The 14,716-nt window shown below is 38.3% G+C and overlaps 1 protein-coding gene across 11 annotated transcripts in view; it reads right to left on the bottom strand.

The window, feature by feature from the left end:
* Positions 1 to 6,836: 6,836 nt before the first annotated feature.
* Positions 6,837 to 14,716, bottom strand: part of TP53INP1 (tumor protein p53 inducible nuclear protein 1) — a 156,957-nt gene continuing 149,077 nt past the window's right edge. For 10 of the 11 annotated variants that reach the window (XM_047088821.1, XM_047088826.1, XM_047088819.1 and 7 more), the window contains one exon: positions 6,837 to 11,708. In XM_047088821.1, coding sequence (XP_046944777.1) covers positions 11,459 to 11,708 — 250 coding nt within the window. In that variant the 3' untranslated portion in view covers positions 6,837 to 11,458. Of the gene's footprint in view, positions 11,709 to 12,815; positions 12,854 to 14,716 lie in introns of all 11 variants that reach the window. The other variant, XM_047088830.1, reaches the window with a different exon arrangement.

Here is a 14,716-nt window from a genome sequence, read left to right as displayed (position 1 = left end):
TGGGACCCCGTGATCTGTGTTTGAACGAGCCCTCTAGGTCATCTTTTTTTCCCTCCAAGTTTTTATTTAAATTCCAGTTAACATAAAGTGTAGTATTAGTTTCAGGTGTAGATTTAAAAAAAATTTTTTTAATTTATTTATTATTATTATTATTTTAAACGTTTTATTTATTTTTGAGACAGAGAGAGACAGAGCATGAATGGGGCAGGGACAGAGAGAGAGGGAGACAGAATTGGAAGCAGGCTCCAGGCTCCGACCCATCAGCCTAGAGCCCGACGTGGGGCTCAAACTCACGGACCGCGAGATTGTGACCTGAGCTGAAGTCGGCCGCTTAACCGACTGAGCCACCCAGGCACCCCTGTAGAATTTTTTAAAATAATTTTTAAAGTTTATTTATTTAATCTCTACACTCAACATCGGGCTCGCACTCACAACGCATGCTCTTCCGACTGAGCCAGCTAGGTGCCTGTCAGGTGTAGAATTTAGTGATTCACCCCTTATATATAACACCTGGTGCTCATCACAGCAAGCACACTCCTTAATCCCCACCCACCACTTATTTAGCTCATCCCCTGCCCCTACCTCCCCTCGGGTAACCATCACTTTGTTTTCTATAGTTAAGTCTTTTTCGGTTTTCCACTCTTTACCCCCACCATGTTCGTTTCTTTTGTTTCTTAAATTTCACACATGAGTGAAATCATATGGCATTTGTCTTTCTCTTGACTGACTTATTTTGCCTATCATTAGACCTCTAGCTCCACCACATTGTTGCAAATGGCAAGATTTCATTCCTTTTTATGGCTGAGTAATATTCCATTGTATATATATACCACGTCTTTTTTATCCATTCATCAGTCCATGGACACTGGGGCTGTTTCCATAATTTGGCTATTGTAGATAATGCTACTATAAACACAGGGGTGCATGTATCCCTTCAAATTTGTATTTTTGTATCCTTTGGGTAAATACCTAGTAGTGCAATTGCGGGATCATAGGGTAGTTCTATTTTTAATATTTTTTTAATGTTTATTTCTTTTTGAAACAGAGAGAGACAGAGCATGAATGGAGGAGGGGCAGAGAGAGAGGGAGACACAGAATCCGAAGCAGGCTCCAGGCTCCGAGCTGTCAGCACAGAGCCCGACTCGGGGCTCGAACTCACAGACCGTGAGATCATGACCTGAGCCGAAGTTGGACGCTCAATCGACTGAACCACCCAGGTGCCCCTATTTTTAAATTTTTGAGGAACCTTTATACTGTTTTCCAGAGTGCCTGAAGAGCCCTCCTGTAATTCTGATGCTCACTCAAATTTCAGAACTGTTTGGTTAGAGCTTTGCTACTCAAAATGTGGCCCATGAACTCACAGCATGGACATCACTTGGGATCTTATTAGAAATGCAGCATCTCTGGGCGCTTGGGTGGCTCAGTCGGTTAGGTGTCTGACTTTGGCTCTGGTCAAGATCTCATTGTTCATGAGTTCCAGCCCCACGTCTGACTCTGTGCTGACAGCTCAGAGCTTGAAGCCTGCTTCTGATTCTGTGTGTGTCTCTCTCTGGCTCTCATTCAGGCTTTGTCTCTCTCTCAAAAATAAATAAGCATTAAAAAAAAAAAAAAAGAAAGAAATGCAGCATCTCTGGCCCCACCCTAGACCTACTGGATCTGAATCTGCATCCTTACTAAGATTGCCCAGATGGTTCGTTTGCACATTAAAGTTTGATAGCATTGGACTTGGGGGCTCGAAGAGAGTAAAGAAAGGGAAGTGCATAGAGTTGATCAGAGGCATGCAGAATGGCCAAAGAATGGCACTTGAGCTTGTATACCCTAAGTATCTCATGGTCCTGTTCCCCACAATTGTGTGATTTTGTACAGTAGCTCTTGAGCAGCTCGATCATAGGAACAAAGTCCTAGACTGAGGTTGACATGAAGTCATGTCATGAAGTCATGACATGAAGTCATGTCATGAAGTCATGACATGAAGTCATGACATGAAGTCATGACATGAAGTCATGTCATGAAGTCATGACATGAAGTCATGTTAGAAAGATAAGAGATTCAGTTGAGCATGTAGTTGTGGGAATGGCCAAATGGTGCAGAAAGAGGTGTAGACTGAATGGGGGGATGGTGGCCACAGAAAAAGTGGGTGGGAGCCTGAATATTTCTAGTAACTTGAAGCAAGTAAAGTGGGAGAAACAGCTACATGGAGGAGTAGTGGTACTGGGTTGACTGAGGAAGGATCTGCCCCCATGTTCTCTGGGTCACTGGCAGTTGGCTTTCTTTGTGGCTGTAGAATTCATAGCAGCTGTCTCTTTCAAAACCAGCAGCAAACTGCTTCAAGTCCGTGACCCCTAGAGTCTCTTTCAAAGAGTTTGCCTGATTGGTCAGTCCCATCGATGAGAATCTCTTTTTTGATCTTGAAGTCCACTGATTAAGGCTGTGATTACATCTGCAAAATCCCTACCTTTGCCATAGAATGTAACCTAATCTAGGAGCAACATCCCCTTTGTCATATTCTACTGGTGGGAAGCAACAGGTTCAGCCCTCACTGAAAGGGAAGAGATTGGTTGTAGAAGCTGTAACTTACATAGGTCGTCTTAGGTGGGTGTCCACCACAGACTGTGAGAAACCTGGCTCTCATTTTCTATCACACATTCACTGTTCAGTCCTGGTATACACATAAAATAATGACATAATTGCTATGTCTCACTGCTATGTCTGTGAGAAATAGATCTACTAATTAGAGCAGGTTATTTATGCAGTTTTGTCCCAGCTTTACATACCTGGTCAAAATACTGACTTCCTGTTGCTTAGTTCTCCCCCGCCCCTTTCCTTTCAGTGTGGTTATGTACTCATTTCTAATAGGTTCAATTGCCCTTGCTTCACTTTTGGGGTTCTTCCTCTCCTCCAAACACCCTGGTTGATTTTCATTTTTTATTGGGAGGTATTGGAAGCATTTCTATGGGTTTTTTTTGTTTGTTTTTTTGTTTTTGTTTTTGTTTTTTTTAGCATTTCTATGGTTCTAAAAGCTGAAGTTGTACAAACGGGGATGCTCAGAGAAATGAGGCACTCCCTCATCCTCAGTGATCCACCTCCTCCCTTGTGTCCAACTCTTTTTTACCCATCCTCTGTAGGTGACCAGTCTCTTTAGCTTCTGGCTTATTCTTCCAATATTCCACACAAATAGATATGTGTGTGTTTTCTTACATTCTTTCTTACATGAAGGGTAACTTACTATACTCTTTTGCACTTTGCTTTTTTTTTTCATTTAAAAGTCTCAGAAATCAATCCAAATCAGTTCGTAGAGGTTATCGTCATTTTTTTTTGGATTGATATGCATAGACCTCCATTGTGTGGATGTGTCATAATTTTTCCTTCTATTTTTAGCACTTAATATTTATTTTATTTATTTATTTATCTATGTACAAGTTAGTTAATATACAGTGTAGTCTTGACTTCAGGAGTAGAACCCAGTGATTCATCTCTTACATATGATACCCAGTGCTCATCCTGAAAAGTGCACTCCTTAATGCCCATCATTCATTTAACCCATCCCTCCACACACCTCCTCTCCACCAACCCCTCAGTCTGTTCCCTGTATTTAAGAGTCTCTTATCGGGGCGCCTGGGTGGTGCAGTCGGTTAAGCGTCCGACTTCAGCCAGGTCACGATCTCGCGGTCCGTGAGTTCGAGCCCCGCATCGGGCTCTGGGCTGATGGCTCAGAGCCTGGAGCCTGTTTCCGATTCTGTGTCTCCCTCTCTCTCTGCCCCTCCCCCGTTCATGCTCTGTCTCTCTCTGTCCCAAAAATAAATAAACGTTGAAAAAAAATTTAAAAAAAAAAAAAAAAAAAAGAGTCTCTTATGGTTTGGCCCGTCTCTGTTTTTGTCTTATTTTTCCATTCCTTCCCCTATATTTATCTGTTGAGTTTCTCAAATTCCGCATACAAGTGGAATCATAGGATAACTGTCTTTCTCTGACTTATTTTGCTTAGCTAATACCCAATTCCATCCACGTGTTGCAAATGGCAAGATTTCATTCTTTTCCATTGCCAGGTAGTATTCCATTGCATATATGTGTCACATCTTTTTAATCCATTCATCAGTTGATGGACATTTGGGCTCTTTCCATAATTTGGCTATTGTTGATAGTGCTGCTATAAACATTGAGGTACATGTGCCCCTTTGAATCAGCATTTTTGTATCCTTTGGATAAATTCCTCGTAGCGCAATTGCTGAGTCATAGGGTAGTTCTATTTTTAATTTTTTGAGGAACCTCCATACTGTTTTCCAGAATGGCTGCACCAGTTTGCATTCCCACCAATAGTGCAAAAGGGTTCCCCTTTCTCCACATCCTCTCCAACATCTGTTGTTTCCTGAGTTAATTTTAGCCATTCTGACTGTTGTGAGGTGGTAGCTCATTGTTGTTTTGATTTGTATTTCCCTGATGAGTGATGTTGAGCATCTTTTTATGTGTCTGTTTGCCATCTGGATGTCTTCTTGGGAAAAGTGTCTATTCATGTCTTTTGCCCATTTCTCCACTAGATTATTTGTTTTGGGGTGTTGAGCTTGGTAAGTTCTTTATACATTTTGGATACTAACCCTTTATCTGATAGGTCATTTATGAATATCTTCTCCCATTCTGTCGGTTGCCTTTTAGTTTTGTTGTTTCCTTTTCTGCTCTTTTTGTCTTGATGAGGTCCCAATAGCTCATTTTTGCTTTCATTTCCTTTGCCTCTGGAGACATGTCAGGTAAGAGGTTGCTGCCTGTTTTCTCCTCTAGGATTTTGATGGTTTCCTGCCTCACATTTAGGTCTTTTCATCCATTTTGAATTTATTTTTGTGTATGATGTAAGAAAGCGGTCCAGTTTCATTCTTCTGCATGCTGCTGTCCAGTTCTCTCAGAACCATTTGCTAAAGAGACCTTTTTCCATTGGATATTCTTTCTTGCTTTGTTGAAGATAGTTGGCCATATATTTGTGGGTCCATTTCTGGGTTCTCTATTCTATTCCATTGATCTTTGTGTCTATTTTGGTGCCAGTATCACAATGTTCTGATTACAGCTTTATAATACAGATTAAAGTCCAGGATTGTGATGCTTCCATCTTTGGTTTTCTTTTTCAGTATTACTTTGGCTATTTGGGGTCCTTTGTGTTTCCATACAATTTTTAGGATTGTTTGTTCTAGCTCCGTGAAGAATGGTAGTGGTTTTTTTTTGATAGGGATTGCATTGAATGTGTAGATTGGTTTGGATAGTATTGACATTGTAACAATATTTTTTTCTTCTAATCCATGAACATGGAATATTTTTCCATTTCTTTGTGTCTTCTTCAATTTCTTTCGTAAGATTTCTATAGTTTTCAGTGTACAGACCTTTTACCTCTTTGGTTAGGTTTATTCCTAGGTGTTGATGATTTTTGGTGTGCCATAATATTTTCAATCATTCTCCCCTGTATAAGGATTTAGGTGGTTTTCAAGATGCTGCATTCACAGACAATGCTGAAATGAATAACCTTCTGGTAAGTACAAAGGAACTAGATAATCTTTTTTATTTTTTAATGTTTATTTTGAGAGAGAGAGAGAGAGAGAGAGAGAGAGAGAGAGAAAGGGAGGGGGAGAGGCAGAGAAGAAGAGAGAAAATCCCAAGCAGGCTCTGCGCTGTTAGCATAGAGCCCGACTTGGGGCTCCATCTCATGATCATGACCTGAGCCAAAATCAAGAGTCAGATGCTTAAACGACTGAACCACCCAGGCACCCCAGGAGCTAGATAATCTTAAGCCACATGTCAAACTGAAACTTTGACATGCCCATCCCCACAAAACACCTTCACTTCTAACTTACCTTACAGACTCCATGTAGTCACTGCCTTTGAGATGTGATGGAGCTGCTAGATACCTCAGTCACTCCTTTACCTTGTTAAGTAGGCCTGGCAAACACTTCTCAGCAATGACTACTCACCTGCTGTTCCAGGGCTGGGTCTTTCATTTCAAGATGCTCTTTCCACCTTTGGGGTGACCCCTCTTCATTCCCAGTCGCAATCTTTACCTCTCAGCTCAGAGTCTCAGAAATGATAAAAATCTGTCTTGAAATAGGCTAGTTCTAGAATGAAGAGCTTCCCCAAGGATTCATTAACATGGGAGATATTCTTTGGGTTGTCTGAATGTTTACTGGCCTAATTAAACTAGAGCTCCACAATAAAGGTATTAATGGACACCAGGAACGTTCATATTGCCCTAAAATGTTTGCATAAGCTTGTGTCTGTATTTAACTGGGAAAGAGCCATTGAGAATTCGCCAACCTAGCTTTACAAAGGCTAAGAACTAGTGTATTAAATTTTGTATTAAATTCTCTATTTGGGGACACCTGGGTGGCTCAGTCGAGCATCTGATTTCAGCTCAGGTCATGATCTCACGGTTTGTGGGTTCGAGCCCCCTGTGGGGCTCTATGCTGACAGTTTGGAGCCTGGAGCCTGCTTTGGATTCTGTGTCTCCCTCTCTCTCTGCCCCTCCCCTGCTCACGCTCTGTCTCTCTCTCTCAAAATAAATGAACATTAAAAAAAAAAATTTTTTTTTAATCTGTATTTTTTTTTTTTTTTTAAACACAGATTGGTCGGAAGGAAAAGGTACTGGCTGGAAGTCATTCTCAAATTCATGTTCACTTAAATGTTCATGCATTTCAGGTGAAAAATTTTAACATACTAATTTTATACAAGTTTCAAAAACAGTATTTAAAGTGAATAGTAAACACATATTCTGGGCAAGTAAAACTAAACAGCAAGTAATTTCATTCAGTTGTATCTAGTTTTAAGGCTGATGACCATAAAGATAAAATAAGAGAATCAGACGAATGTGAAGTTAAAGAACATTTTATTTACTGACAGATTAAAAACCACAACTCCAAGTAGTGCAAAACGCACCACTGAACTCAATTACAAAGAACTGGTGTTAATACACAATGTTTAAGCAATGCTACACTTATTTTTGGCAAAGTGCTGTATTGTTTAGTCTGTGTATAAAACTGACCATCTATGAACCAATCAGTATAAAAAATTCTATAAAAACAAATTTAGACAGTGGCTCAAGAAAACAAGCTGCCATTTATGCATAGATGATGTACAGTATATAATCTAACCAAATGTCCCTTTTGAGTTTTCAAGTTGAAAAAAATTTGTGTTTAGGAATACATCAAGAAGGCACATAGTACAATCTACAATACTCTTCAGTCTCTATAACTGATGCCCTGTCTTTGAAAAGCAAATGTGTTCACAATTTTACTTGAGACAAAAAAACCAAGCCACTCAAAAAAAAATAATAACAACACACAATTACTGATTAAAATTCCAAACTTCTGGAGGAAAATGCAACCAAAAAGCAAGCAAAAACCACTCATACACATCAAGCTTAGATACACACACATCTAGCTCCCCAAGTACTGATTTGGTTTTTAGAAGTCCATCTAGAAAACAAATACTAAAACTTCAGGCAAATACAGAGCAAAATGGGGCATTTAACAATTATACAATTAAAAAAATATGTTGTAAGGAAAATTCTAAACGATATATAAAACATCCACTGAAGCTGCCTTCCTTTGAATAGTAACCTCTCCTCCCCCATAAAGGATACTGTTGCAAAGAGAAAGAAATATCCTTATCTGTATGCTTTCCGGTCCCTCTTTCTCCACCCCAAACCACTGTAATTGGTGTCATATTTCAAGTGAAATTGGTACATGGCAAGGCTGACACCACCGAATTAGGTAGGTTTCCTAAATAAAGCATTTCATATAAATTTTTCAGCATTAAAATAAGTAGATAAGGATGCCATTGATAATACATCAACATGGCTGATGACAGTGAAGCCATCCATGAAAACAGCCCAACTTTTAAAAGAATTTAGCCAGCATGAATGGGCATTATAAAATGAAGATAGTTTTAAGGTAACATTACAAACATGCTAGTGTCTCCAGTACAAGGAGCAGTCTCTTAACCGATTCTAAAAACAAAGATACTTGGAAACTCTTAAACTTTCTCCACTAACCTATTTAAACTTAAATGTTTATCTTCTAGTTGGAGTCCTTCATTTTTTTGTTTGTTTGTTTACAATTCAAAGAAAAACAGGATAAGAAAGTCACTCTTTTTTGTTCTTTTTTTCCTCAAGATATAAAAAAGACAATATATTTCCTTGAAGAAGAGGATAGCGAAAACACTTAGATTCAATGAAGATGTAAAGATAACAAACCAGTGTACTACATAGATTTGAGAAGGAAAAACAACAGGCGATGCTGAACGCCCTCTCAAGTTTTCAGTAAACTGTGTTCTCACTAGAATCAAAGCACTGATAAAACAGAGAAGGTATGTAAACAGGAACAGCCTGCATGGGAACTGGGAAAATGTACAGGAAATTAATGTAGAAACAGCTCGCTGGAGTAGAAAGTCAAAAATCCAATCACTGTGAACCTTTCTGTAAAAAAAAAATCCCCCACCTGCCCGGCCATATAAATGCATTGCCACAGAAGATAAATAATGCAGGGTTAATCTTCAACTCACAGTGCAGTACATAATTAGTGGAGAAAGAAAAAGTAACAAACATAGAATACACATTATACAATGTTTTATTAATGAAAACACAAACTTTGAGAAACACGGTGCGTTATAAAAACTAAGGGACTCGTCCATGAAGCACTCCTTGTGCATCACACATTCCAGACTTTTTCCAAGTAACGTTCTATATATTATCAGTTTAGAAGTAGAGCACTAAATTCGGAGGGGTCTTATTTCTCACTGCTTGAATTTTTAAGAAATATGCACTGAAGCACATTTATGTAAACCACTAATATTTACAAGAGCAAAAATAATAATTAACTTATCATAAATTGCATTTTGGCCATGTTTCAAGGAATACTTAACAGGTCAACATCATCCTGGTACCACACGTAGTAGATGCCTAACAAACCCCTAATGACCAAGAATTTCAAATGAATTACGTAACCACTTTCTTCCATTCTAACATGTGCCAATTTAAGACAGAAAACTTAGATACTGATACAAAAACCACAGTATGATATGACAGATGGCATGATAACCCTAAAAAAAATCCCAAGCCTGAAAGTATTTGTTTTCCAGGTATAAACCATAAAAAACTAGGTCCAGAGAAGGCCAGAAAAAAAGTCAATAACTGACAGAGATGTAGATGTATTTCAGGTATCAGGAAATTTGAAAAATAACAGTAAAAAAAAAAAAAAAAGAAAGAAAAGACCCTAGCTATGTTATACACAAATCTGTTCACGCTGCCAAACAAATTCTCATGGCTGAACTTCTGTAGCTTGTGAGGTACTAACAACTTGCATGTAATATATGAAAAAAGAAACCCCCACGTAGTCAGAGGCTTATATCCAGAAAACATTTAGCTGGTCTATTTTCAAGTTACCAACATATGGCCCTAGAGACAGACACGATGTAAAACATACACACCTTCATGAAAACTCTACCTCACCTCTCAACTCTCGTAAACACAAATAGTAACAAAATAACTTCTAGCTCAGTTTGACAAAACTTTACAGACTTGGCCCCTAGTTAGAAAACAAATAAATAAAGGGGTGGTTCAAATGGAAAGGGAATAAGGAAAGCAGGGGGTCTAGACTCTTGTTCTAAAGAGACATTCCTGGCACTTCGTCACAGCCAGTGGAAGAACCACCTACCGCCACCATCTGACGATGCTGTGTGACCTCTTCCGCCTCCAAACTTCCCAGCCCTGGTCAGAAAAGAGCTCAGCTCTTCACTTGAAAAGTCTCCCATAGTTCCCTGCATCCAGCTGCTACAGGGTTATTAGAAAATATAATACTTCACATAACTATATGCTGCTTTTTCCCTTGAAAACCTTGTATAGACATGTATTTACTTAATTAGGGTTGCAGAGGCATTGGAAAAATAAGCTCTTTGACCACAAAGGTGATACTACTGTTTGTCAGTAGAATGTGCTTTGGATTGTCTATGTTTAGTTTAGTTTGAGAGGAAATTGGTGAATGTGGATGGCTCAGCAAAACCCATCACAATCGCTAAAAAAATAAAGTGACCGGCTAGAGGTAAGATAGATTTTTCTCTAAATGATAAATAACTGGCCTCCATGTGACTCGAGCCCTGAACCCTGGCCTCATTAGCACCAACACTCTGAAGAACAGTTGTGGCCCCACCCCCACCATCAGATTCAGTAGAGAGGCCCCTGGAATTTCACACAAGGTTCAGTCCCGGACAGCCCACTTCCATCAGTACACAGTGCGCACAACGACCGTGAGGGAGGTAAATACTACTACTCCCCCATAGGTGGAGGAAACAGAGGCCAAAGTGGTTAAAGATTCTGCCTGAAGCCCGAGTTAGGGGGAAAAAAAAAAAAAAAAAGAGAACTCAAGGAAGCCAACCCGTCACTCTTCATCTAGATGCTAGGAAAAGTTGTCACCAGGAATTCCTTCTCAGCCTCGCTTGCCACTCTGCAGGGCAGGCTCCACGGCAGATGATCCGTCACCGTATCAGAAATACAAAGCCTACCTCTTTTTCCTTGGACAGTTATAAATAAGAAGTCACTAAAGTGCCTGGACAGGTACTTCTGAATTTACAGCTGATGTGAAGTGCCAAGTGGGCAGAGCCGGCAGGAAAGAATCCACACAAGTCAAATGGTGGACTAATGGGGTAGGTGGAGACATACATTTTCCCAAACACAATTTCACAGATCTGACGGATCCCCTCTGCATGTGAGACAGCGCTTCTGTCCCACGATCCTTGTAATGTCTCTGTACCACGTCACACAGTCACATCGGAATTACTGAAAGCACTGTTCACTAACACTTAATGTACCTGAATTCCAAAATGAACTGTATGGCTAATCTGGAAAAAAAAAACAAAAACAAAAACAAAAAAACCTGTACACACAGAAATATATCAAGTTTTCTTTCAAGAGAAAGTTCAGCCATAATTCCATTATATCCATGGCAACTATCACCTGTTAATGCTCATGTTAGTGTGTAAAAATGTATTCGCTATATACAGAAAAGATTATCAAGTACTGGTCAATAAAGTGTATGGCTGACCCTGAGAATAAATTTTTGCTTACTCGAAATATTGATTAATATAAAATAAAATGAAATTGAAAGATGCCTATCCTCATACTTGGGAAGAAATGTCTTTAGAATGCTAACTCATATACACCTTAATAGATTTAAAGACATCCCAAAACACCAAACACTGTAACTGTATTGATATGTTTCCAAAAATATTCTGAAAAAATTTACAAAAAAGTAAATGTTAAAAGCAAGGCATTATGTGATACACAGCATGTAAATCTGGTTTTCAAGATAGTGTCTAAACACATTGATAAAACTATGTGATTGGTCATCAGTTGGCTGAAACAGCATCTTCATTGTCCGTACACACACATCCACACACATATGCACAAACCAAGAGAAACCAATCAACCTTGAAATTCTTAGTAATTGTACTGACGTGGGCAGGGCTGATGGACGGCCCAGCCACTGTGCTTGACTTGCCTAGAGTGGCAGTCCCTGGTAAGATTTTGGCGACGAAGGCTATTTCTGTTTAAAGACTGTCTTTCACTATGTTCTTTTATCCACTGGGAAGGGCGAAAGCTCTTGGGTTGTTCCAGAAAAGCTGTATGAGCAGCAAGAGCTGCAACATAGCAGTGAATGTGCTGCCCCATCTCATCCTGAGCTTCCACTCTGAAACAGAAAAACACGAGGATGCATTCAGTAACAGAGTACGTTATTCATGAACTTGAAGAAGTTACTTAGTGATTCAATTTGCCACAGTGATTTGTGGTTGAAAGAGATCTTACTGTCTGATGGCTGACAGACAAGTTTATATTTTGTGACCACAATGACTGATAATGTTAGAAAGGAGAAGCCACCTTTTCACAGAAACATGCCATATAATCCACAGCGGGGGTTGGGGGGGATTAAGTAGACTGTCTTTTAAAAAGTGCTTTACATTTTGAGTGAATTTCAATTATGCAGCATTAGATAAGTTTTTCTGTGAGGAGAACTAACATTTACTGCATATCTGTATTTGCAAATATAATGTATTTAATTCTCGACATAATCTTAAAAGGAAAACATATTAATTCTCAAATTTTACTGATCAGGAAGCTGAGGCTCAACAACGATAAGGTCACAACTACTACCTCATACAACCAAGATTCTAATACAGGTCTTACTCCAAAGACTGTTATGAAGCAGGTTGACACTGGTGAACTATGCTAATTGCACCTTCACACGTTTTCTGTCTCTAAGTAACGGTTCCAGGAAATAAGCTGCAGGTCTCTATGTAATAGAAACATGCATAGAAAATTCTACTCATTTAACATTTTTATAGATAAAAAGCTACCTGCTTACTATAAAATTTATATCACAACAGGGCACAGTTTGGAATGGCATTTGCATAGAAATGTTACAAAGACCTGAGGAGAACATATCTTAAAATCCGGCTACAAACCATGTGGTTATTATCTGTCTTATATATTAAAAGCTAATTTAATAGGATAGATGTAAACTAAATTAACACATAACATGAAGAGTTTTAAGAGTTTTAGGGTTATTTTACACAACATGGGCAGTTATAAATTGTGGCTATAATCACTAGAGGAAAATGCTATTATTTTTTAAAGATTTTTTAAAAAATAGTAGAATTAAAGGGGGTCACATTAAGAAACTAATAGAAAGAAGTTAATACAAAGACAGCAGTTTTTAAAAGGTGGGCATTTTGAGTTCTTAACCTTCCTGTTCAGACTGATAACACATATCACACAGTCTCAAAGGGAATATACTTACTCTGTGCCAGTGAGTCTTATAAGCAGCTTTTCCTGGCCCTACAAATGTTAAATGGTGAACTATTAAATCACTAGTAAGATTTAAAATGCTACTTAATTTTACTGTTAGGACATGGTGCATTTTCTATATTAAGACTGGCTTACTATGGGTCATTAAAGGCACATGTATTACTTGAGATTATGATAGCACATAAACCTTCATAAACAATACTTATAAAGGTCAAAATGCAATAAAACACACACTCTGAAGCCCATCTACTGTAATTATGAAGTACCTTATTCTTACATGCTTTATGTAATGCTTTATGGTAATATTCCCAAGGATAGACAGGATGGAAGCAATCTAACTTCTGAAAGACATGATTTGTTCCCTGCTCAGAAAATACAGATATTTACTATATAGCCATCCTAATGTTGGTAACACCTGATCTATCTTGATTTAGTGGGCTTTTGTAAATAAGAATTTGAAATCCAGAAATAAAGATGTTAAAAACATTTAGTTTTTATAAAACTAAGATAGTTTGCAGTACTTTCCTATGTTCAGAAAGAATTCATATAAAGTTAAGGGTATTCTTTTGATCCTATATATATGGAAAAGCACGTATTTGTTTAACTTTCTTACATGTTATACCAAAACATATAACAAGATATAAAAACAAACAAGATACAGACAATGAACATAATGACTGCATCAAAACCTCAAACACATAACCAGACGCAGCGCATGGTCTTGGACTGGATGCTTGTCTGGGCAAAACTAGGTGAAATATTCTGGGCTCTGGTGCAGAAAACAGAGTATAGTTTGGGTAGTAGATGAAATGAAATTTTACTGGGAAAAAAAAAGGTGGAGACCATTGCCTAAAGAAGCAGATTACACAACTATATATGAGTGTATACAACTTGATCCCTTTAGGTTAAAAATGTGTGTGTGTGTGTGTGTGTGCACGTGTGTACAAACTTGTGGGCATACAGAGAAAAAACCACCTGGAAGGATACACTCTAGGGTGTTAACAGTATCCATCTCTAGGTAGTACAAGTGTCTTTTTAAATTTTTTAATTTTTACATATTTGCATTTTCTAACTTCCTGCAATGCATATGTACTGCTTCTGTAATAATGTTATTTATAAAGTGCTGTATATACATACACACATGCTTTAAACACTGAGAAGTAAGTACACAAATCCCAGTAAGTATATAGTGACTATTAATCATGGGAAACTCTTGAGTCCAATTCCAGAGAGGTGAGATCAGAACCAGGTGGGAAGGATTTCTAAGAACTGAAGAAATTAATCTGAATAGACTATATGGCAATTTAATCAATACCATGTCTAAAAAATCTTATTTTAAATTTTTGTTGAAATGCCTGAGACACTGATCTCTTGATAAACTTACAGCATTGAACAAAGTGCCAGTTAAAGTAACATTTCCCATCAAAGATCTTCCCCAGTATAAAGCCTGGGTAATTATATAAGCAAATTATTTTTCAATTTGGTAAAGGATATGTTTATCCTCATAGAAGATGACGAGATTATCTACAATATTAAGACTTATGAGTGCAGCAAACTCTGGTAAAGTTAAATTAATGAGCTGCCTGGGTTTTGTTTATTATCTGGCAAACAGGAAATAGTAGAAGATATATACAATGATCCAGTTAGTCAAGGTAGAGGCTGGACAATCTAAAAAGAGGCCCTTTGGATTACAGGACTAACTACAGGAACATTCTGAGCTGCTCCAAAGATTCCAATTCACCTGTAGCCTTGACAGGTATTTAGGGAATTAAGTCAGTACCAACATCACCAAAACATCGTAATACCACAGGCACAGCCCACTACCATGCATCATGACTAGCCAGAATTCGAGCTGATTAACAAGGCCATAGACTTTATTTTAGCAGGTGGGAG

Source organism: Lynx rufus, unplaced genomic scaffold (genome assembly GCF_022079265.1).
Source record: "Lynx rufus isolate CCGP_SWC_20201006 ecotype Redwood Valley unplaced genomic scaffold, mLynRuf1.p SCAF_26, whole genome shotgun sequence".
Lineage (NCBI taxonomy): Eukaryota > Metazoa > Chordata > Mammalia > Carnivora > Felidae > Lynx > Lynx rufus.
The sequence above is the reverse complement of the archived record's forward strand: the minus strand, read 5'-3'. Positions and strand labels throughout refer to the sequence as shown.